The sequence below is a fragment of the Cebus imitator genome, unplaced genomic scaffold, assembly GCF_001604975.1.
Source record: "Cebus imitator isolate Cc_AM_T3 unplaced genomic scaffold, Cebus_imitator-1.0 Scaffold400, whole genome shotgun sequence".
Lineage (NCBI taxonomy): Eukaryota > Metazoa > Chordata > Mammalia > Primates > Cebidae > Cebus > Cebus imitator.
In genome coordinates, this window is record NW_016107715.1 from 1,292,990 (window position 1) to 1,316,592 (window position 23,603).

At 35.0% G+C, this 23,603-nt stretch overlaps 1 protein-coding gene across 10 annotated transcripts in view; it reads left to right on the forward strand.

Moving 5' to 3' along the window:
* Positions 1–23,603, forward strand: part of NKAIN2 (sodium/potassium transporting ATPase interacting 2) — a 1,029,496-nt gene that overhangs the window by 533,958 nt on the left and 471,935 nt on the right. For all 10 annotated transcript variants that reach the window (XR_005196898.1, XR_001819114.2, XR_005196899.1 and 7 more), the window contains one exon: positions 11,784–11,864. Coding sequence is in view for 5 of the 10 variants with exons in the window: in XM_037731456.1 (XP_037587384.1) it covers positions 11,784–11,864 (81 nt within the window). In the remaining 5 variants the exon portion in view is untranslated. The remainder of the gene's footprint in view (positions 1–11,783; positions 11,865–23,603) is intronic.

Below are 23,603 nucleotides of genomic sequence, written 5' to 3' on the forward strand. Positions count from 1 at the left end.
ACTGCAAAAATTTTTTCCATTCTGTTGGTTGCCGATTCACTTTAATGACTGTTTCTTCTGCTGTGCAAGTTAAAGTGAAACATAATTAGAAAAAAAAATGTAGTTATTATTCAAGATTTCATTTAGCAATATTTTGCATTAGAAGTCTTCTGGTATTTAAAAAATGCCTGAATTGAAAATATATAGAAGTATTTACTTGAAAAAAATGGAATATTCTCTTTGAATACATCATTTCAATGTGTTTCTCTCTCCTTGGACAGAAAGGAAAAAGAAACAAGAAATTAGAAAGCCAGTCAAATCATACATTTAAATCTCCATTTCAAGTCATGTTTGCTTCTGCAATTTAATGTGTTTCTTTCTGAAAGTGATTGTGGAATCATTGTGAATTTGTGAAAAAGATTTGAAAATTCATTTTTCTTAAATAATAGCCTCCTTATTCCAGAATAGTTCAAGAAGAGATTATTTTCAAATACAAGGCATAGAGTTCAGTTTTCCTCAAAATAATTTATAAATGCAATATGATTCCAATAGAAATTAAAATGCTATATGTACGTATATACATGAAAACCTGAAAAACTATGCTAAAATTCATATACTTTGCATAAGTTAAACGTACTTTCTATTGTAAAAACTTTAGACTTTAATTTGTGGCAGCTTTATTGAAGACAGGAAAGTGGCAAAGCATTGGCAGTGTCATTAATATAGGATTTGTTTATTTTTTAACAAAATGTTTATCAGCCTTTTAGTCTTATACTACCTTGGTCTACCTCTCTATAATAGGGCCGTGTCTCTGAACCTAACCAATATTTTGACCTTTTGTGATTAACAGCCTTAACTAATTTTTATTTTATATAGCTAATTTGATTTCATCATTAGAGCCACAAATACCATCATGATTCAGTTACTTTTTTAGCTGATAGTTCTAACCATTTCACTGGATTCTCAAGTTCAATTAATCTCTCAAATGGTTCACCTGATGCTTCAGAAATCAATTCTTAAAAGTGAATTTCATCATGCAATATAATTTTTCTCTCATCACAGATAATATCTCAGAGTTTCTATCTGAAACATAAAATATAAGATTTTCTTCACAAGAAAAAAATGAGGCCAAAGCAAGATTAGTTTTATAACAGAAAACTACAAGTTAGGTTATATCTAGCAATTGTAATACTTTGTTATTATATTAGGTCATCTCTCCAGGGCAGAACATCTTTTCCAATTATACTCAAACTGAATGGTTGTCAATTATGTCACATCAACTAGCTGTAGCAACTAGGAAGAAATTTGTAGCCATTTTTATACTCTTAAATAACTATGCTGAGTAATTTTAAGAGCAGGGTGAACAATAAGGTTTACTGGAAAAAATCATAAGCCAAATTATAAGGCAATACAAAATCTTCATCACTGTTTAGGCAACTAGGTAAAATCCAATTACAGAATATCTGATGTAGAAAAGTGCCAGCTACTAAAGTGAGAAAAATACGTAGAAAAGAATAAAAAAAGAAAATAAGAGGATTAAGATAGGAGGGATAAGAAAGGTAAGTTAAATGAGATAAATCAAATAAAGTCCTGCCTTTGGATAGTGATGCACAAGTAGCAGTTACCCTCTGTAGCAATCCACTAGTGTGGATTTCTGTGTTCATTAAACGGGTTACACCACTGACAGTGATTTTTTTTAAAATCCATATTGAAGTATAGTGGATTGTGAGACTAACTGGATTGTAATGAAGTATACAATTAAATGAAAATAATGAAAGTAAATGCAAAGATATGAAAGGAACATTTACTATATTCTTTATGTACGTATCTTTCCAGATTACTGTGGAAAAAGAGGATAAAAAATTATACTGTACTCCAAAATAATTGCCAATAAATACTGTCAAAAAGCAGCTCATAGTTGGGCATGGTGGCACATGCCTGTAGTCCTAGCTATTCAGGAGGCTGAGGCAGGAGGATCACGGAGTCCAGGAGTTCAAGGCTGCAGTGAGGCATGGTACCACCACTGCACTGGGTCCAGCCTGGGCAACAGAGTCAGATGCCTTCTCTAAAAAGTAAAGAAATGAATAAAGATATTTTTAAAAAAGCAACTCATGAAGCAAGATATAGAAAATGCTTTTTAATTATGTGTTGTGCTAAGTTAGAAATAATAAATTGTTATTTTAGTGAAGACAAATGAAGAAAGTTTGATTTCATGAAATACTATTCATCTATAAATAATGGCATTAATATATCAAAACACCCTTAATCTAGTGAATAATCTGTTGCATTAAGGAAACAAGTCTGGTTTGCAAGTTCTATATGATGGAACAATGTTTTATATTAGTTAATATGAGAAGTTTGGGAGGCTGAGGCAGGCAGATAGCTTGAGCCCAGAAGATTGAGACCAACATGGAGAAACTCTGTACAAAAAATTCAAAAAACTAACCAGGCATGCTGGTGCATACCTGTACTCTCAGCTACCTAGGAGGCTGAAGTGGAGGGATTATGTGAGCCCAGGTAGTTGATGCTGCAGTGATCCAAGATTGTGCCATTCATTCCATCGGGGTGGTAGAGTGAGATCCCATTAAAAAAAATGATGTTGGAAGTATATTTTTTAATATCCTAATAAATAAAGCTTTGAGGATTACTTCTATTTATTTATTTTGAGATGAAGTCTCAGAATGAGAGTACATAACCTGTCCTGGGAAAAAGATTCTGCAGAGCTTAACAGAAGAGGTTAAGAAACACCTTCCAGAAGAGATGCATCAAGCTAACAAATGAACTTAAAAGCATGGGGGGTTGGAAGGGCTATCATGGGAGGGTCCTATAAACAAAGGAAAGAGCAAGGTGTGATTTTTTTTTTTTTAGCCATACTATAAGCACTTCTTATTTCTGTCAGTGATGAATTTGAGGGGATATGTGAGAGAGTTTCATGAATAGACAGAGGGAGATCACACAGCAACGTAAATGTTGGCTAGATTCACTTCTATTGGCCAACCAGTGAGGCGTTTTTGTTAGATGATCGGCTTGATAATATTGCAAAAAGTTCACTTGCCCTAGGTAGGAATTTGGTGTCTGGTGGCTTAGGGACCAACCAGGAGCATTTCAATGATGTAAATATTATGAGAACCAGAAGAACTGTAGAGGTATAAAGAGGGAAGAAGAAGAGACACAGCTGAATAGCTCTTCTTATCCCATAATAATTATTACATAGTATTTGACTATAACAGAAGCACTGGAGTATATATAGAACATAGTCTCAACATCAAGTTTTAGGTGAAAAGAGAATGACTGAGAGATGGAAGTTACAGACATAGGTCACACAGTTAATAAGTGAAAGTAACCAATCCAAATTCTCGGCCTTGTGAATGCTGGTTGATTAAATTACACTGTCTTTTTTTGTTGTTCACATTTTGGTCTTGTTTCAACACATATTTTTAAAAGTTTTATAACTACTACTGGATATTATATATGGAATTAGATCATGTGAAATTGACAAAGGTAGATGATTACTTTTTTCTTTCTATATTTAGCAAAATTCAGACAATGAAGATGCCATTTATAAAAGTAAATAAAATGTCTAATGCACTTTTAGAAATCAAGACGTCCATTTTCAAGAAATCATCTGTGTTCTTGTGTTGTACTCTTTACTAGCACACTTTTTAAAAAAAATTATTTTACTTTAGGTGCATACTATATCTGGCATTTCTCCCCATGTTATCCCTCCCCACCCTCCATTGTCTCTCCCCTAGCCCCCCCAACTGTCCCCTGTGTGTGATGCTCCTCTCCCTGAGTCCACATGTTCTCGTTGTTCAACACCCACCTATGAGTGAGAACATATGGTGCTTGGCTTTCTGTTCTTGGGTCAGTTTGCTGGGAACGATGGTTTCCAGATTTATCCGACTCCCTAAAAAGACACAAACTCATCATTTTTTATGGCTGCATAGTATTCCATGGTGTATATGTACCACATTTTCTTTGTCCAGTCGATCATTGATGGGCATTTGGGTTGGTTCCAGGTCTTTGCTATTGTACACAGGGCTGCAATGAACATACATTTGCATGTGTCTTTATAGTAGAATGATTTATAGTTCTTTGGGTATATACTCAATAGTGGGATTGCTGGGTCAAATGGAGTTTCTATTTGTAGATCCTTGAGAAATCGCCACATTGTCTTCCACAATGGTTGAACTAATTTACACTCCCACCAACTGTGTAAGAGTGTTCCTATTTCTCCACATCCTCTCCAGCATCTGTTGTCTCCTAACTTTTTAATGATCGCCATTCTAACTGGACTGAGATGATATCTCAGTGTGATTTTGATTTGCATTTCTCTAATGACCAGTGATGATGAGTATTTTTTCATATGTTTGTTGGCCTCATATATGTCCTCCTTTGAAAAGTGTCTGTTCATAACATTCACCCACTTTTGAATGGGATTGTTTGTTTTTTTCTTGTAAATCTGTTTTAGTTCTTTGTAAATTCTGGATATTAGCCCTTTGTCAGATGAGTAGATTGCAAAAATTTTTTCCCATTCTATTAGTTGCTGATTCACTCTAATGACTGTTTCTTTTGCTGTACAGAAGCTCTGGAGTTTAATTAGATCCCATTGTCTATCCTGGCTTTTATTGCCAAGGCTTTTGGTGTTTTAGTCATGAAGTCCTTGCCTATACCTATGTCCTGGATGGTTTTGCCTATGTTTTCTTCTAGTGTTTTTATGGTGTTAGGTTTTATGTTTAAATCTTTGATCCATGTGGAGTTAATCTTAGCATGAGGCGACAGATAAGGTCCAATTTCTGCTTTCTGCACATGGCTAGCCAGTTTTCCCAACACAATTTATTAAACATGGAGTCCTTTCCGCATTGCTTGTTTTTGCAGGGTTTGTCAAAGATCAGATGGTTGTAGATGTGTGGTGTTTCTTCTGGGATCTCTGTTCTGTTCCATTGGTCTATGTCTCTGTTTTGGTAGCAGTACCATGCTGTTTTGATTACTGTAGCCTTGTAGTATAGTTTGAAGTCTGGCAGTGTGATGCGTCAGGCTTTCTTCTATTTGCTTAGGATTATCTTGGCTATGCGAGGTCTCTTGTGATTCCACATGAAGTTTAAAGTGTTTTTTTCCAGTTCTTTGAAGAAGGTCATTGGTAGCTTGATGGGGATAGCATTGAATCTATAGATTACTTTGGGAAGTATGGCCATTTTCATGATATTTGTTCTTCCTAACCATGAGCATGGAATGTTTCTCCAGCTGTTTATGTCCTCTTTTATTTTGTTGAGCAGTGGTTTGTAGTTCTCCTTGAAGAGGTCCTTTACATCCTTTCTTAGTTGTATTCCTAGGTATTTTATTCTCTTTGTAGCAATTATGAATGGGTTTTTGCTCTTGATTTGGCTCTCTGTTTGTCTGTTATTGGTAAACAGGAATGCTTGTGATTTTTGCACATTGATTTTGTATTCTGAGACTTTGCTGAAGTTGCTTATCAGTTTGAGAAGATTTTGGGCTGAGACGATGGGGTCTTGTAAATATATAATCATGTCATCTGCAAATAGAGACAGTTTGACTTCCTCCTTTCCTAACTGAATACTGTTTATTTCTTTTTCTTGCCTGATTGCTCCGGCTAGAACTTCCAATACTATGTTGAATAGGCATGGTGAGAGAGGGCATCCTTGTCTAATGCCTGATTTCAAAGGGAATTCTTCCAGCTTTTGCCCTTTCAGTATGATATTGGCTGTAGGTTTGTCATATATAGCTTTTATCATTTTATGAAACGTTCCATCAATCCCTAGTTTATTGAGAGTTTTTAGCATTAAGGGCTGTTGAATTTTATCGAAGGCCTTCTCTGCATCTATTGAGATAATCATGTGGTTTTTGTCTTTGGTTCCGTTTATGTGATGGATTACATTTATGGATTTGCATATGTTGAACCAGCCTTGCATCCCTGGGATGAAGCCTACTTGGTCGTGATGGATAAGCTTCTTGTTATGCTGTTGCAATCCATTTGCCAGTATTTTATTGAAGATTTTTGCATCAATGTTCATCATGGATATTGGCCCAAAGTTTTTTTTTTTTTTTTAGTTGAGTCTCTGCCTGGCTTCGGTACCAGGATGATGTTGGTCTCATAAAATGAGTTAGGGAGGATTCCCTCTTTTTGTATTGTTTGTTAGCAGTTTCAGAAGGAATGGAACCAGCTCCTCTTTGTACGTCTGGTAGAATTTGGCTGTGAACCCATCTGAACTTGGACTTTTTTTTTTTTTGGTAGGCTATTGATTGCTGCCTCTACTTCAGCCCTTGTTATTGGTCTATTCAGGGTTTCAGCTTCCTCCTGGTTTAGTTTTGGTAGAGTACAAGTGTCTAGGGATTTATCCATTTCTTTCTGGTTTACTGGTTTATGTGAGTAGAGCTGTTTGTAGTAATCTCTGATGGTAGTTAGTATTTCTGTGGGATCAGTGGTAATATCCCCTTTATCTTTTTTTATTGCATCTATTTGATTCTTCTCCCTTTTCTTTTTTATTAATCTGGCTAGTGGTCTGTCTATTTTGTTGATCTTTTCCTAAAACCAGCTCCTGGATTTATTCATTTTTTGAAGGGTGTTTTGTGTCTCTATCTCCTTCAGTTCTGCTCTGATCTTAGTTATCTCTTTTCTTCTGGTAGCTTTTGAGATTTTTTTGATCTTGCTCCTCTATTTCTTTCAATTTTAATGATAGGGTGTCGATTTTAGATCTTTCCTCTCTTCCCTGGTGGACATTTATTGCTATAAATTTCCCTCTCGATACTGCTTTAAAGGTGTCCCGGAGATTCTTGTAAGTTGTGTCTTCATTCCGGTTCATTTCAAAGAACATCTTTATTTCTGCCTTCATCTCATTGTTTATCCAGTCAACATTCAGAAGCAAGTTGTTCAGTTTCCAAATTGTTGTGTGGGTTTGAGTGTGTTTCTTGATCCTGAGTTCTAGTCTGATTGTGCTGTGGTCTGATAGGCTGTTTGTTATGATTTCTGTTATTTTGCATTTGCCGAGGAGTGATTTGCTTCCAATGATGTGGTCAATTTTAGAGTAAGTGCAATGTGGTGCTGAGAAAAATGTGGAGCGGTCTGTATATGTCTATTAGATCCACTTGGTCCAGCTGTGCATTCAATTCCTGTATATCCTTGTTAATTTTCTGTCTCGTTGATCTGTCTAACATTGACAGTGGAGTATTGAAGGCTTCCACTATTATTGTGTGGGAGCCTAAATCTCGTTTTAGGTCATTAAGAACTTGCTTTATATATCTGGGTGCTCCTGTGTTGGGGTCGTATATATTTAGGATAGTTAGCTCTTCCTGTTGGATTGATCCTTTTACCATTATGTAATGTCCTTCTTTGTCTCTTTTGATCTTTGTTGGTTTGAAGTCCATTTTATCAGAGACTAGGATTGCAACCCCTGCTTTTTTGTTGTTCTCTGTTTGCTTGGTAAATCTTCTTCCATCCCTTTATTTTGAGTCTATGTGTGTCTTTGTATGTGAGATGGGTTTCTTGAATACAGCACACTGATGGGTTCTGACTTTTTATCCAGTTTGCCAGTCTGTGTCTTTTGATTGGGGCGTTTAGGCCATTTACATTCAATGTTAATATTGTTAAGTGTGAATTTGATCCTGCCATTTTGTTACTGGCTGGTTTTCTTTCTCATTAGTTGACTCATTTTCTTCATTGCATTTTTGGTCTTTGCCAACTGGTTTGCTTTTGCAGTGACTGGTACTTGTTCCTTTCCATGCTTAGTGTTTCTTTCAGGAGCTTTGGTAGGGTAGGTCTGGTGGTGACAAAATCTTTCAATAATTGCTTGTCTGTAAAGGATTTTATTTCTCCTTCACTTATGAAGCTTAGTTTGGCTGGATATGAGATTCTGGGTTGAAAGTTCTTTTTTTTTAAGGATGTTGAATATGGCCCCCACTCTCTTCTGGCTTGTAGAGTTTCTGCCAAGAGATCTGCTGTGAGTCTGATTGGCTTCTCTCTGTGGGTGACCTGAACTTTCTCTCTGGGTGACCTTAGCTTTTTTCCTTCATTTCAACCCTGGTGAATCTGATGATTATGTGCCTTGGGGTTGCTCTTCTTGAGGAATATCTTTGTGGAGTTCTCTATATTTCTTGAATTTGAAATTTTGACTGCCTTGCTAGGCTTGGAAAGTTCTCCTGGATAATATACTCGAGTGTGTTTTCCAGCTTGGATTCATTCTCCCCATCATATTCAGGTACACTGATCAAACGTTGATTAGTTTTTTTCACATAATCTCATATTTCTTGGAGGCTTTGTTCATTTAACTCTTTTTTCTGTCGTATTGCCTTATCTTTTTATTTCATTGAGTTGATCTTCAGTCTCTGATATCCTTCTGGTTGATCAATTTGGCTATTAGAACTTGTGTTTGCTTTGTGTAGTTCTCGTGCTGTGTTCTTTAACTCCATTAAGTCGTTTATGTTCTTCTCTAAGCTGGTTATTCTAGTTAGCATTTAGTCTAACCTTTTTTCAAGGTTTTTGGTGTCTTTGCATTGAGTTAGAACATGTTCCTTTATCTCTGAAAAGTTTGTTATTATCCACCTTCTGAATCCTCTTTCCATCAATTCTTCGCACTCCTTCTTGGTCAAGTTGTGATCCTGTGTTGTTGAGGAATTGTGATTACTTGAAGGAGAAGAGGTGTTCTGGTCTTTGATGGTTTCACCTTTTTTGCACTGGCTTTTCCCCATCTTTGTGGATTTGCCTGGCTGTGGTGTCAGAGGTCACTTGTCTGCCTGTGTGGGCACTACTCGGTTTCTAGGGACTCCTTCAGGTTACTAGGGAAGCTTCCTGTGTCTTTTTTGTTTATGCTGGGAGATTAGTCCCGCCTCTTCTGCTGACTTGTAGGGGCTGCTGGGTTGTCAAGAATGATGTCCCGTTGCTAGGTAGGCTTTCTGTGTTTTTTTGCTAAAACATGTAGCCCATTCCCACCCTTCTAGTGGTGGGTTGTGCCCTTTCTCCACTGGGCTGGATCATTCAGCATTCATCTCAGACTGTGGCACTAGCTACGCAACCCACTAGAGTCAGAGCTTCAGCCCTCTGGGGTTTGTTGGGGAGGTTAGGGACCCACCCAGCCACACCCGGCAGTCTCCCCCTTTCAGCTTTCTCTCTCTTCAGGTCATGGGGTAGGGGCCACCGAGCTGCTCTGGCTTACAGCTTCCTCTCTCTCTGGGTTGGGGGAGGGGGTGATAGCTCAGTCTCCAGACTCTTATTCAACTCCGCACTTGTAATTCCAGGCGCTTGACTGGCAAAGATCCCCTGTTCTGTGTATTGCTGAGGCTTTGGAAGAAGTGCTTTATCTAGACCGGAACGCCAGAGTTGGAGACTTGCCGGTCAGATGCACTTTCTGTGTGAAGCAGCACCCCTCCCCGCCTCGGTCTGCCCTGAGTGGGCTTTGTGCACCCTTGGACCAGACCCGTTGAAATGCACCTGGTAGCTTGGTTGGAGCTAGGAGATCTCTGGGTTTCTACGTGTCTCTTTCACTGGGTGTTGTTCACTGGAGTGGTGTCTAATCCACCATCTTGGATCCTCCCTCCTAATACCTACTAGCACACTTTTTTTTGGTGTGAATTTTTAAAAAGTGGAACAAGAGGATATCATGTCACTTCCCTTCTAAACAAATGCCAATTGTTCCCATCCTTTAGAGGTGAGTTACAACATCTTTATGCTTCAAGATCCTCCATAATCATGTTCGTGATCTTGCACCTTGTTATCTTTCAAGCCATGTATTTCAGTTGATCTCTGGAGTCATCCTAGATTCCAGACACATATATTATTTGCTATTCCATGCACATGAAAAGTTATTTCCCACCTCTGTGCCTTTTTGTATGTTATCCCTTTATTCTTGAATACTTTTACTTTCCCCTAGGTGCATTTCTTACCACCTATCATTTTTTTTAAAGGAAAATTCAAATATCACCTCCTGCATGATGCCAAACAAGGCTGAGCCCTACTTAGTGCTGCAATAAACTTTGTTTCTACTAATTTCTTCTGAAATGTCTCATATTTGATTATTTGCGTATTTTCTGCAACACACAATAGTAAGCTCCTTAAAAGACTACTTTCTAGTTTTTGTTTTTATTCCTAGGTTCCTAACTTAGTACTTTGGACAAAATAGGTATTAAGACAATATTTGTAAGTCAATGAATAAGTAGCAGTACGGAGAAAATCTTATTATTTTCAGATGCAGAACCCATTCTTCCCTCCCAGACCTGGTTTTTATTGGATTGCTGTGATCATTCATGTAGTATGAGGAGTGAGAGCTCTATGTGAGGAGTAACAATAAATGATGACTCAACTGTTTTCTAAAGGATATGGTTTCATCTAAATGTTTAATGTGTGTGTTGCTCAATGGAGTATAATGTTTGGGCAAACTAAATGTTCCAAGACAAAATAAGTAATTTGAGAAGCTCTATGGGTTGAGGGCTGGATCTAGAGACAGAATCAGGGAGCTAAGCAAGCTGTAGCAAGAGAGGAACTTCAGTTATAGAACAGAGACCTAAGGAGACATTTAAGTTTGTTTCAGTGACTTAAGTGATTATAAGGGAGAAAGAAAGCATGACTGATTATATGCTTTATCATGTCCTTTGTGCAGTGACATTTTTTCCCACATGATTTAAAATGGAGAGCTAAATGAACACTACTTACTAAAAGTCAAAGTAGTAGGATACTAAGATTTCAGCAATGGCTGATGAGCTAATGAAAACACTATTACACATATCAAATTCTCTGAAATTTTTTCACCGGCAAGCATTCTTTCTGATATTGTATTTAAAAATGTCAATGCTGAAGCTTTTTAGTTTCATTACTAAAATCATATTTTACACTTATTAAATGCTATACATGTTTATCTGTATTCATGTGATATATATGGCACTACTTCAATATTATACAGTACATTGAAAATATAAAAATTTGGAATCTTCATTTATACTTAGTTACATTTATGTGTATGTATAAATGTAAATTATACTTCTAGTTAAAAATCAAGCTGAAAAATTTCTGTTTTAGTCACCAAAATTAATCTTATGAAAGAATATGAAAGATAATGGGTTACATGCAAATAAATAGCATATACAGAATAAGAATGCAGAACCTAACCTGTGACACTGTCACTTAGAAGCTCTTTGGCTATCTTTAAGTAATATGACCTATTACAATTAAATTTACTTAAATATAAAACAGGCTTATTAGTAGTAGCAAACTCCATGGCTTATATAAGAATGGAATGATCAGCTGTTTAAAAGTACACAATACTTCCATTTTCACTACATGTTGCCATTTTATTATAATGATTATGTTACATCATCATCTCTTCCTGTTAAAACAATATAGCACTAGGGTTGGGCACGGTGGCTCATACCTGTAACTGGAATGCCAAGGTTGATGGATCACCTGAGGTCAGCAGTTCGAGACCAGCCTGGCCAACATGGTGAAACCCCATCTCTACTAAAAATACAAAAATTAGCTGGGCACAGTGGCGCACCTGTAGTCCCAGCTCCTCGGGAGACTGAGGCAGGAGAAACACTTGAACCCAGGAGGTGGAGGTTGCAGTGAGCTGAGATTGTGTCACTGCACTTCAGCCTGGGAAACAGAGCAAGACTTCATATCTCAAAAAAAAACCAAACAAACTCAATAAACGTATATCTAACCCTGTTTCTTAGAAAGAAACAGTATCTAATCTTTCCCACTAATCTTATAATTTAGGTGTGTAAAAGTTCTAGTTTTATTTGAATCAAACTCAACTGATTCCAAGTTAATTATATGTTATTTCTCTCTTGCTTCTCTACAGTATGCTGTCTGGCTAGTCCTCTGGGTTACGTGGAATGTGTTTGTTATCTGCTTCTATTTGGAGGCTGGGGACCTCTCAAAGGTAATGTACCTCTAATTTGCCTGAGTCATCAGTAGTGTGTTGACAAGTCTCTTCCTAAGGCAGAGTCACATCCTGTTCTGCTTGCTTAGTTGCACCTCAATGAAAGTAAATTGGAAGGTGTCCGGATTTATATTTCTGTGTTTTTATCATCAAAAATATGTTTGGTGAGTCACAAATATGTACTTTTTCTTAAGCAAAACTAACATGAAATGATTATTATAATGACCAAGCAGTGCACTCAAAAACATTAACGAATGAGAGATTTCTGAAGCAAAATATGAAATTTTTTCAGAGAAAAACGTCTTAAAGATTTCTGAAATCACTTAGTTGGCGTATTACCCTGCTAAACATTTTCCTTATTGATTTTAAATAGCAGTACAATAATTTAAACAGTTAATGGGTTTTGATGGAATGAAATTGTTATTAGAGGGACATGATATAGAAGTGAAAAAAGTAAACACTTTATTCTAACATAGGCTAGGAAAACTAAATACTTGCTTTGTTCATTTACATTTTTGTGTGCTCTCTATATGTTATGTTGCTACTATATTTTTCATATGGAAGCCCTTACTGCTGAAATAGCATAGGTTTTAGATCTTGAAAACCATCATGCTATCAGAATGCAATTAACAGCAAATAAGTCAAATAAGGTGATCCATTTAAGGTGGTAGTAAACTCTGACTCTTGAGAGAGTTCCAAACTTGTATGTACTTCAGCATATTTAAAACTTTAAAACATAAAAATTGTAAAATGTTCTTTTACTTACCCTGTATTAGAGCTGTAGGCCCCTGCAAAGACATTGATATTTTCAAAACCCAGAGATACTCAACTGCCTTAAAAGACAAAAAGAGCTAAAATAAAAATATTTAAAAGAAAATTCCTCAGGAATTACCTTTGCCTTGCCAAGGTATATATTTGGGGAGGAGAGAGAAGAAGAGAATGGTAATATGCATTTATGATCTTACTTGCAGGAGTTTCACAAAGCACTCAGCGTGTGATATTTGTTTAATATTTAACTGTGATACGTGGCTTTATATCAAGTGAAAATCATCTAGGTTTGTTTTTATTCAATGACAAAAGATGAAGGATAAAATAAGAGGAGGACATTATGATGTGAAAGAGAGCCAAAGCATCTTGCATGTGTAATTTTATGATCAGAGTGTGGACAAGTCCTCACTGTGGCTGGCAGAATCTCCCTAGAGGATGCGATTTCTGCTTTTTTTACAGGGCATCATTCCCCACACTCTGGTTAGCAGGCAGTCTTTTCAGGAAGGTGCTGTGACCAATGAAAATAAATTGTTTCATGGCTCCAGGAGGGAACCAGACAGGATTGCTGCTTAAAACTTGCATTCGCCTCAGTATAAAAAAAGCAGGCACGCTTTCCCAAGAATTTGAATTCCTTGCCCAATTTATACATCTCTGCTACTCTATAATCCACTTTCTTCAAAGAAATTCCACAGAAGAATGACTTTTAATGATATTTTCAATTTTAAATAATCACCTTAAAAATTGTAAGGCAGGTGTTCAGACATGCTGGCTGAGTAAAATGATCCAGCAGATCATTTTACAGAGAATTTATTTAATATTAAGAAAAGAGAGAAAGAGATTTGTGCAAAGCTGGCTGCACAAATGTTCTGTAATTGTGCTCACTGCTCCACATGATGACTGCGGGCACAGAATAAAGCTGGCGATTTCATGACCTTGGACGTAGGCATTGAAACTACAGCGAGGGCACTAAGAATTCTTCCAAGGTACACGGGCAGATAATGACTATGCCTTGGCAATGAAACAGTTAATAATATTTTATTTTCTTCTCATCTTATAAACCAAGACTAGGCTCTGCAGAGCACATGAAAATTTAATAATTTCCTTTTTAACAAATAATCTAAAGGAAACCCATAAAGGGCAAAGTTATATAGTTATCTGTACTGGGTTTTTCCTCTCTTTCCTGTTCAAAGGGTTTGAAAAAGTTGTATTTATAACATTTAATTCTTTAGTTGTTGCAACTGCCTCACATTCTTCAAGTAGTACAATGCCAGAGGAAGTAACGGTAACGGAAAAATGTACAGATAGATAGAAACTAAAAATGGTACACATGAAACTTCTGATAATACTAAAAAAAATGTAAACCATTGTTTTTCTCAATCCACACACAAAAATATAGTTTGAATGTATCTACCCTATTAATGGATCAGTTAATTTGAGGCAGAGGAAGAAATATGTGAAATAGAATCAGGGTTGAAATTCTGTGGGTTTTATATATGTGAAAGAGGTGTATTTATTTCCATGAAATATTTTGGAAATAGATGATGGCTTCATCATGGTTATTGGTAAGAGATAATAAAAAGTGGTAAAACATTAAGGTAAATTTTTGTTACCTGATTAGAGTTTAGAACATTGTGCTGCCTTTTCCACTTTTTCTAATGAACTATCTGCCATCTGCTTATGAGTGAAACTGAAATTATAGCAATCAACCAACTCAGTGTGTACATTCATATTGAAATGACTTAATTTCAATAATATGATACACAGGACTAACCTATTAGGGGTATAGTTAATATAGGTACACATAGGGTTATAGTTAGTATATTTTCTTCATTGAAAATTCTATGAAAATCCAACATTAGTATTAAAATTTTAATTAACATATTTTAATTACAGTGTCCATAAAATCTAAGAAAAAATAAAAATAACCAGAGAAACTTTTAAGTGTTATATCATAGTTAAATTAACAAAATAACGGAAATATACTATAAAATGATGTATAATATGATAGCAGCAAATAGACATACACATTTTATATAATTATTTCTGCTTATGCAACATATTAGATATTAGTGTTGAAACTGAATATCCTAAAGTATCCAGCAGTGTGTAACTTCCTGAGTTGGTATTTTCATAGATGTCCTGCTAAGGAAACTGAGATATAATTAGTCTGTAACCTGAAGTGTCTGCTAACTTCGTTTGAAATTGCCTTCGAGCATTAAATGTGACTTGGACTGTTGAATTAATAGTTTTGACAATTCCTGATATAGTCTTATTATTCTGTTGTATTATTCTTGGTAATCGTGGTTCTCTTGATCATATATCAAATAGAGAGAAATAAGAACTAATCTCAGCCGTCAGCTGAGTTGAGTTATTTTCAACACAGGAGAGATACGCTATTTGTTCTGAAGTAATTTTTAAGTTGAAAGTATATAGCAGTAAGAAGGAAAACACATATAATGTGGTTATTAATCTATTCATATCACCACCTGGGAAAACAAAATTTATTAAATTATTTATTGAATAGTAATACAAAGGAAAAAAACAAACTTAGTGGTCTTCTGATTGTCCGTTAACAACTTGTATTTTATTGCATGTGATAAAATTATAAATTACTCAGGCTGAAATTATAACTTACACTTTTCTTCATATTACTATTTTCAGATCTGTTTCTACTTTCATATTGTATGGGTCACCATTAGCGAATGATGTGACTGTCTTTAGAAATAATAAGTTTACAGAGCATGAAGGATAAACTAAGGGATTATGATACACTTAAAACCACCCTGTTTGTCTTTATTTAACCCTTTGAGACTAGGGATGCAGTTCCATCTCTCTCAGATTTAATTATATTAACAGTAATTTATACCTAATATATGTTTCAGAATGAACACATTTGGAAGAAACTCCTAGAAAACTGTCATATTTTAATAATTTTGACAGTTGCTTCAGAAATCTGGATATAATTTGTCAATTTAAAAATTTGTTATATAAAAACGTCATGTAACAATGTGGCTTATTTAGGCTTTAGGGAATAAAATTGCACTCTTGTGAATATAAGGGACAGGAAGGAGATAAAACCTGTCATATACTGTAGGCTATAGGGAACAAATCCGTAAAACCAGATGCAAGTGCAATGGAATAATATGCTGTTCCAACAATCTTGGGTTTATTTCTTCTGTAACAAAATGAATAATTCATGTAGGAAGGTATCAGATGTTGGATTCTTTTGCTCAACAAAATCAATGCTTTTATCAAAATTTGCTTTTCTGACCTCATATATAAAAAGATGGTATGGAGAGTGATATATTGTAATCTTTTTTAATTTGAAAAAATAACTCTTCTTCTTTTCTTCATGAGATTAAAAATATCTGAGCAATTACTATTAAATAAAGAATACCTATAATAGTTGATTTAAGACAAAGTTTAACAAATATGACAATATATTGGGTTCATTTTTAAATTTTGATTTTCTTACTGTAAAATTTATATATATGAGAAAATTTCAATTAGCTATCACTAAACTAATTAGAAAATTTTTTATTTCCTATCAAAGCGGATTTTACCTTATGATGCAGGATGAGATATTCAACCTGTTATTAATAATTAAATGTAATATAACTTTTCCAAATCTAAAAATGAACCAACCAGTTGGGACTTGGCTAATCGCCGTCTCCCTTCTCTTATTTTCCTTAATAATTCATTGAATTAAACTGATTATTTCCTAATTTCTTAAATTCATTTTTCTTTGTTTTGTTTTCTACTTCCTTTTAATGCCCCTAAAGTGAGGAAAAGAGTCCATGAACCTTTCTTATTCTCTGTCTCCATTCTTTTACTTGAAAATACCATTCACCAACATAAGCTATCATCTTTACACATATGTCTACCAGATTTATACCTTCAGTCTTGACCTTGTTGCTAAGTTAACGTGTCACATCTCCAACTTCCTGCTGGTGTCGTGTCAATTCTATTGCCACCTTAAATTCAAAACGTCCAAAGGGATTTATCATCATCCCCAAAGAATCCAGCTTCTTTAATGCGCTTTCTACTAAGAGAAGAAAAAAGGAAAAAAATTTATTTTGAAAAAATGAAACAAAGAGGAAAAATAATTTTTTTATTATTTTTTTTGAGATAGAGTTTGACTCTGTTGCCCAGGCTGGAGTGCAGTGCCTCAATCTCAGCCCACTGTAGCCTCAGCCTCCCAGGTGCAAGCGATTCTCTTGCCTCGACCTCCCGAGTAGTTGTGGGCACCACCACCCCAGCCTAATTTTTGTATTTGTAGTAGAGATTGGGTTTCGCCATGTTGGCCAGGCTGGTCTTGAACTCCTGACTACAAGTGATCAGCCCACCTTGGCCTCCCAAAGTGCTGGGATTACAGGCGTGAGGCGCCACTCTCGCCCAGAATTTTTTATGTGGACTACCAAAATCCTTATAAATTGACAGTGAGATAAAGCAAGAAAATTATATTTGCATAATGTATCTAATGTATCTAGTACTTGTGTGTGTGTATATTGTAAACTTTAGATACCAACAAGTTGAAAACAACAGATAACTGTTAAAGTAATGACTACTCAAAAAAGGTGAGTATTCTAAAAAGATTAGCTGACTTTGTAAACATGCTTTACTCTGGGTGCACTTGTTGATTCTGGCTTGGCTGGAGGCTAAGAATTCAGACTTTAAACGCTGTTGAATGCTATTTTTTGGCAAACGTATGAGTCAGCATAGCTTTGAGGGAGATGGCCTCAAGCACAAAGGCAAATTTTCTGTTAAGGCATTTGGTGAATTCTGTACAAGCCTACAAATATAAATGGAAAAACTCTGTAAATGTATAATGAAAATTTTTTGGCAGTCATGCCAAATGAGTTTGAAGACAGGGGAGGACTCTATAGAATAAACTAGACTTTCAGGTGAAAAGACTTGAAGAACAAGCCAGGGGCAAACCAAATGCAGACTGAAGATTACCAGAACTAAATCCAGGCTCAACTCAGCACAATTCTTAATTGAAATAAGCTGATAACCCATCCCTTTATCTTTCTAGTTGAGAGAAAAGAGAAACATCTTAGGATAAAAATAGCATTATATTAGACACTTAAAATTTATTTATATGCATGACATCAGGCAATGGAAAATTATTACAGATGCTAAAAGCAAGAATGTAGTGATTGAAATAGAAGAAAAAGATACTCAATTGAAATAGGCCAACAGATGATTCAGATGTTTTAATTATCTGATAAAGATTTTTAAAAATACATGCACATGATATATTTAAAAAAAACGGGAGAAACCAGAGATAAAACATTGAAAGAGAAAGAATTTACCCCCGGGGGTTGGAATTTATATAAAGAATCAAATGGAAACTCTAAGACTTAAAAATATAATATCTAGAAGTAAGAAATTATTAAGTAGGTTTAATAGTAGATTTAAAAGTATAGAAGATAGGATTAGTGAACTTGAAAAATAATTGATTAATATTTTCCCAAACTAAAGCACAATGAAAGGTTAAAAACAACCCCCCCAAAAAAAAAGAGAGAGAGAGAGAGAAGAATATCAAAAACATATGGGTTCAACAAAAGATTCAATATATACATTAATATATTACCAGGAGAAAAAAACCAGAATTGGATAGAAGCCATATCTGAAGTGCAGAGGACAGAGAATTTTCCAAAATTAATTAGTAATATCAACTCACAGATTTAAGAATACTTTCATATTTCAAGTGTAATCAAGAAAACCACATTTAGATATTGATGAGTAGAAATGTTTAAAATCTAAATCAAAGAGAAAATTATGAAAGACATCAAACATAAAGACCCAAAGGAACAGCAAAAAGATTGACAGTGGACCTTTCAACAGCAGGGCAGTTGAATGACATATTTAAAGTGCTTTAAAATACCGGCTTAGAATTCTATATCCTGTATAAATATTCTTTAACAGTTAAGGTGAAATAAAAGCATTTTCAACAACAACACCTAAGATAAATAATTACTAGCAAACTTGAAATAAAGGAAATGCTAAAGGTAGTTCTTCAGGCAAAATGAGAAAAAAAATCCCAGAGAGAAAAAAATGGAATTTTAGGAAGGAAAGAAGGTAATAGAATAACATAAGTTGTATTGTTAAGCACAAAACAATTGCAATAAAATATTTGGGGATTTAAATATTTGTAAAGTGTAATACATGACAGCAATAACACAAAAGGTAGAAAGGAGCTAAAGTGTTCTAAGTTTCAAGCATTATTGTGGAAATGTTAATGATAATATTCATGTTAGATTATAATAGTTCAGGACTAGTAATTTCTAGAGTAACTACTAAAAGAAAGCATAACTCCTAAAAACTAAGTATAGGTGAAAAATTAAATGATGAAAATAATTGATTAGCCTAAGCAATGCTAAGAAAGGAGAAATGCTAACAACAACAAAGAAGGTCAATAAGAAAAAAAAAATCAAGATGAGTGCTATACTCTTAAATATATCAATAAATCTATTAAATGTAAATATACTAAATATTCCAATTAAAAAGCTAAGACTGTTGGTCTGGATAAAGACACAAACCCAAATGTAAGTTGCCTTAAATAGGATTTAAATTATAAGTTAAGAAAAAGTAAAAATCTGTTCCTATAAACACAAATGTAATTTCTGTAGATTTGTGATGTAATTTTAATATAAAATTTGATAATGTTTAGGGCAAGAAACATTACTAAAGATAAAGGGGGAAATGTCATAATGCTAAAGGGGCAAATTCACATGAAGGTATTGCAAATCAATATTACCTGAATGAAATAATACAGCTTCAAAATATATAAAGTAAAAATTAATAGAATTAAAAGGAGAAATAGCCATATCCATAATCACAGTGGGAAGCTTTTACACTTCTCTCTGGATATATCAATCAGATGAAAATTCAATAAGGTTGTAGAATGTCTACATAAAACAGTTAAAAATATCTTGAGATAATTGACATTATAAGACACTCCACCAAACAAAAGGGTCTTCAAAGGCCTATAGAATATTCAATCATACAGTGATTCAAAATGTAGAATAATCAAAATATAGAATGATTTGCAATTATTCAGCAAGTATTGTCAGACAACTAAAGAATTAAGCTAGAAAATCTGCAATTGGACTGGGCACAGTGGCTCACACCTGTAATCCCAGCACTTTGGGAGGCTGAGGCAGGTGTATTGTCTGAACTCAGGAGTTAAAACCAGGATAAACCACCCTGGGCAAGATGGTGAAACCCCATCTCTACTAAAGTGCAAAATTTAGATTGACTTGGTGGCACACGCCTGTAATCCCACCTACTAGGGAGGCTGAGGTGGGAAAGTCGCTTGAACCCAGGAGGTGGAGGTTGGAGTGAGCCAAGCTCATGCCATTGCACTCAGTCTGATTGACAGAGCAAGACTCTGTCAAAAAGAAAGAAAGAGAGAAAGAAAAAAGAAAAGAAAAGGAAAGAAAGAATCGGTAACTGTGTGGAAATTAAGCAATATGCTTCTAAACCTATGGACCCAACGGGTTGGAATGGAGTTTAGAAAGTATTTTGAAAGCAATAAAAATGAATTTATTGCTAAAAAAAACTTGGTGATATGAAATTACAGAAATGAATAGAATAAAACATATAACCTTAAAGGGAGTTATTAAAAGAGAATACATGCTCAAATTTAATACTCTAAACTTCCATAGCCAGAAGCTGGTGAAAGAACAGCAAATGAAATTCCTTTAAAGTGAAAGATTTTAATAACAAGGACAATAGAACTCAATACATATACAAATGGAGAAAAAAAGCAATAAAGTCAAATTGTTTTTTTACCGTTTATAAAATTGAGAAGATCCCTATCAATAGTGATTCAAGGAAAAAATGAGTAAAATCACATTTTGCTAATATCACAAATAACTATTGATAATTAGAAAGTACATTATAAACAAGTTTAAGCCAATATATTTGACAATTGGGGTTAAACAGACAAATTGGAGACCACAACTTGAAATAAATTAAAAATCTGAATACCTTTTTATCCATTAAATAGATTGAATCATTAATTAAAACCTTTCGACAGAAAAAAAAAAAAAAAAAAAAAAACACTTCATGTTCACATGACTTTACTGAAAAATTCTTAAAAATGTTTAGGAATGTTGTAATGCCAGTATACACAAATTCAAAGAATAAAACAGAAATTCTCCCATCTCATCTTTTGAGGCCATCTAAAGGCCTTACTTAGTTGTGTGATTGTCAAATGACAGATTGCTGAATTGAAATGTAATAATAGGCCAGGCATGGTGGCTCATGCCTGTAATCCCAGAATTTTGGGAGGCCGAGGAAGGTAGATCACCTGAGCTCAGGAGTTAGAGACCAGCCTTGGCAAAATGGCAAAACCCCATCTCTACCAAAAATACAAAAAATTAGTCAGGTATGGGGGTTCACACCTGTAGTTCCAGCTACTCAGGAGACTGAGGTGGGAGGATTGCTTAAACCCAGGAGGTGGAGGTTGAAGTAAGCCTAGATCATGTTACAGCACTTCAGCCTGGGTGACAGAGTAAGACCCTGTCTCAAAAAAAAAAAAATGTAAAAAGAATAACTCCCCATAAATTTATAAATAATTATGATATTATTTCCCACACTGCATTATAATATGTATTTACATTTCTGTCTCTCCTACTAAATTTGCTCAAAGGCGATACATCATCATCGTTATTCAGGAGAATGTACCTGAGCTACCACACAGTAGTGAGGAATCATAGAATCAGTTAAGACTATTTTAGATGTTTACAAATAAACATCTTGATGTATGTTGATACATCATAAAACAAATGCAACAAGTTGTTCTTATCAATATATTCTGATTATATATTTCCTTAAACATCCCTTCTTCAATGTTGGAATCATGTTTTATTCATCCCCAGGATCAAGGAAAATGTCAGGCATATGAACAATGCTCACTGGAATGAAATCAAAAGGTAATAGAGGGGATTTCAGTAACTGTTTATATCTACAAATACAGCTGGTGGGGACTTTTTCTTCTACTCCACTATTGCGTGGACAATGCGGTCTACATCTCTCAGATCTATTCCAGCACTCTGTTCCAGCAAGCACAGATCTTGCTATTCCAGCAAGCACAGACTTATTCTAGCACTCTATTCCAGCAAACACAAGGAAAGTAATCCCAGCATTAGGCCACCTCAAGTCAGTACTCTTGAAAACTAACCATTCTATGAATCATCTTGACATCTTTTTAATTATAGATTCTGATTCCCTTAGAGTAAGGCCTAAGTTATTTCATCCCTAACTGTTATGTGATGACATTCCTGTTTGGCTGTCAAACATACTTTGAGTTATAAGGATTTAATTACTGAGAACTTCTGTGTAGGGCACAAGGTGAGTTCTTGATTTCTAGCCATCTTTTGAAGCAGGGATCCTAGGGTACATCTTGATAATTGTGCATAAACAAATTCATCACCTGATGTATCACTTCCTGCTGATACCACCCAAGATACCAAGTGAAGTAACCAAGTAGATTACCTAGAGCCCTGAGGAGAACTTATGCTTAAATCCTTCAATTCCCAAGTTATATTATGCTGCTTTTGTGTGGTAAACTTCTTTTAGAAACGTCCCTAAGTCTTTCTCCAAGGTAGTACTGAATCCAAAATATTTCCAGACATGCCTCTAATTTTTCTTTTATTTTCATTATAATTGGATTTTCAGAAGCTAAAGAGTTCAATTTTCAGGGCATTCTTTGGATGAAAACTACAACTGTGCTTACATATTTCCACACAAATGTTGGCTTTCCTTACTCTTGTGGTCAAAACAATGTAAACCATTTCATAGTTCTGCTGTTTCCTCTCATAACTGAGTTGCATTCTTTCCTTCCACAAGATCTAGATGGCATGTACAGTTTGTATGACTCTAGTGAATGAACTGCGTTAATTTATACTACCTTACTTTGACATATTTTCCTATTCCTAAAACCTCTTTCACATTCCCCAGTAGATGTCAAGAACCCCATTTTCTCTTTTGTGGGCCTTAAAAAAATCTCACGGGTGTTGAAAGAGGGGCCTTCCAAACAGAAGAGTTCCCCTGCGCATCAGCAAAGTTTTGGAACATGAGCAAGCATTATTTCTGCTGGGTAATTCATAGGTACAGTGCATGTAATATGTTAGTGCAAGGTCCTCCCAAAGAGCAATGAGAGCAGGCAATTAGAGTTGTTTGAAACTCAGCCGTATTCATAAGATGATCTGTTACTCATTCAAAGGCAAACGTTACCCAATTACTGCAACTTCCTACTCTGTCCTCTGAAAATGAACTTCTATGGTTTTATCTGTTCTCTTTTCAATCTGTTATCAAAAAACAAACCATGTGCAGTTTCCCTTACCCAACATTTCTTTCTTAGCAACCTTTTATTCTCTCATAAATCAAAAGCTTTGGTTTCAAAGCTCTTATTTCTATGTGGACTTTGAGAGGCTCTTTTGAAAAATAAAATAAATAAAAAGCAACAACCATTTCTTTCCTTTTGCATTCCTATGAAAACAATGCTAATTCTCTTTGAAGCAGTGAGGATATCACTAACTCAGAAGAGAAAGTTTGCAAAACCTAAGTGTAAAAATTAAAAACACAGATAATAACATTCCAAGATAGTATCCTGCTGGAAATAAAAAGAGCAAATATGAACATGGTCTAAGCAATTACCATCTTTGTTTGTCTCTAAAGCCTACTCTATGGAAATTATTCTTGGATAGTAATTTTTATTCTATGCCCAAATTTTAAAAGCTATGCTTGTATAGGTTTATTATTTATCAAGCCGTGTAAAATTACAAAAATACATTTGCATTAGGAGTTCCATGGCTTGAAATTGAGAAATATTTGAATTTAAAAAAATGGAAACAGCTGTAATTTTCTGATAACCTTGAAATAATTGGTCCATGTTAGAATTATTTCCTATGAAGTGGCCCCTTAGATCAAGCTTCTCCAATCCACAGCCCAGGTGAG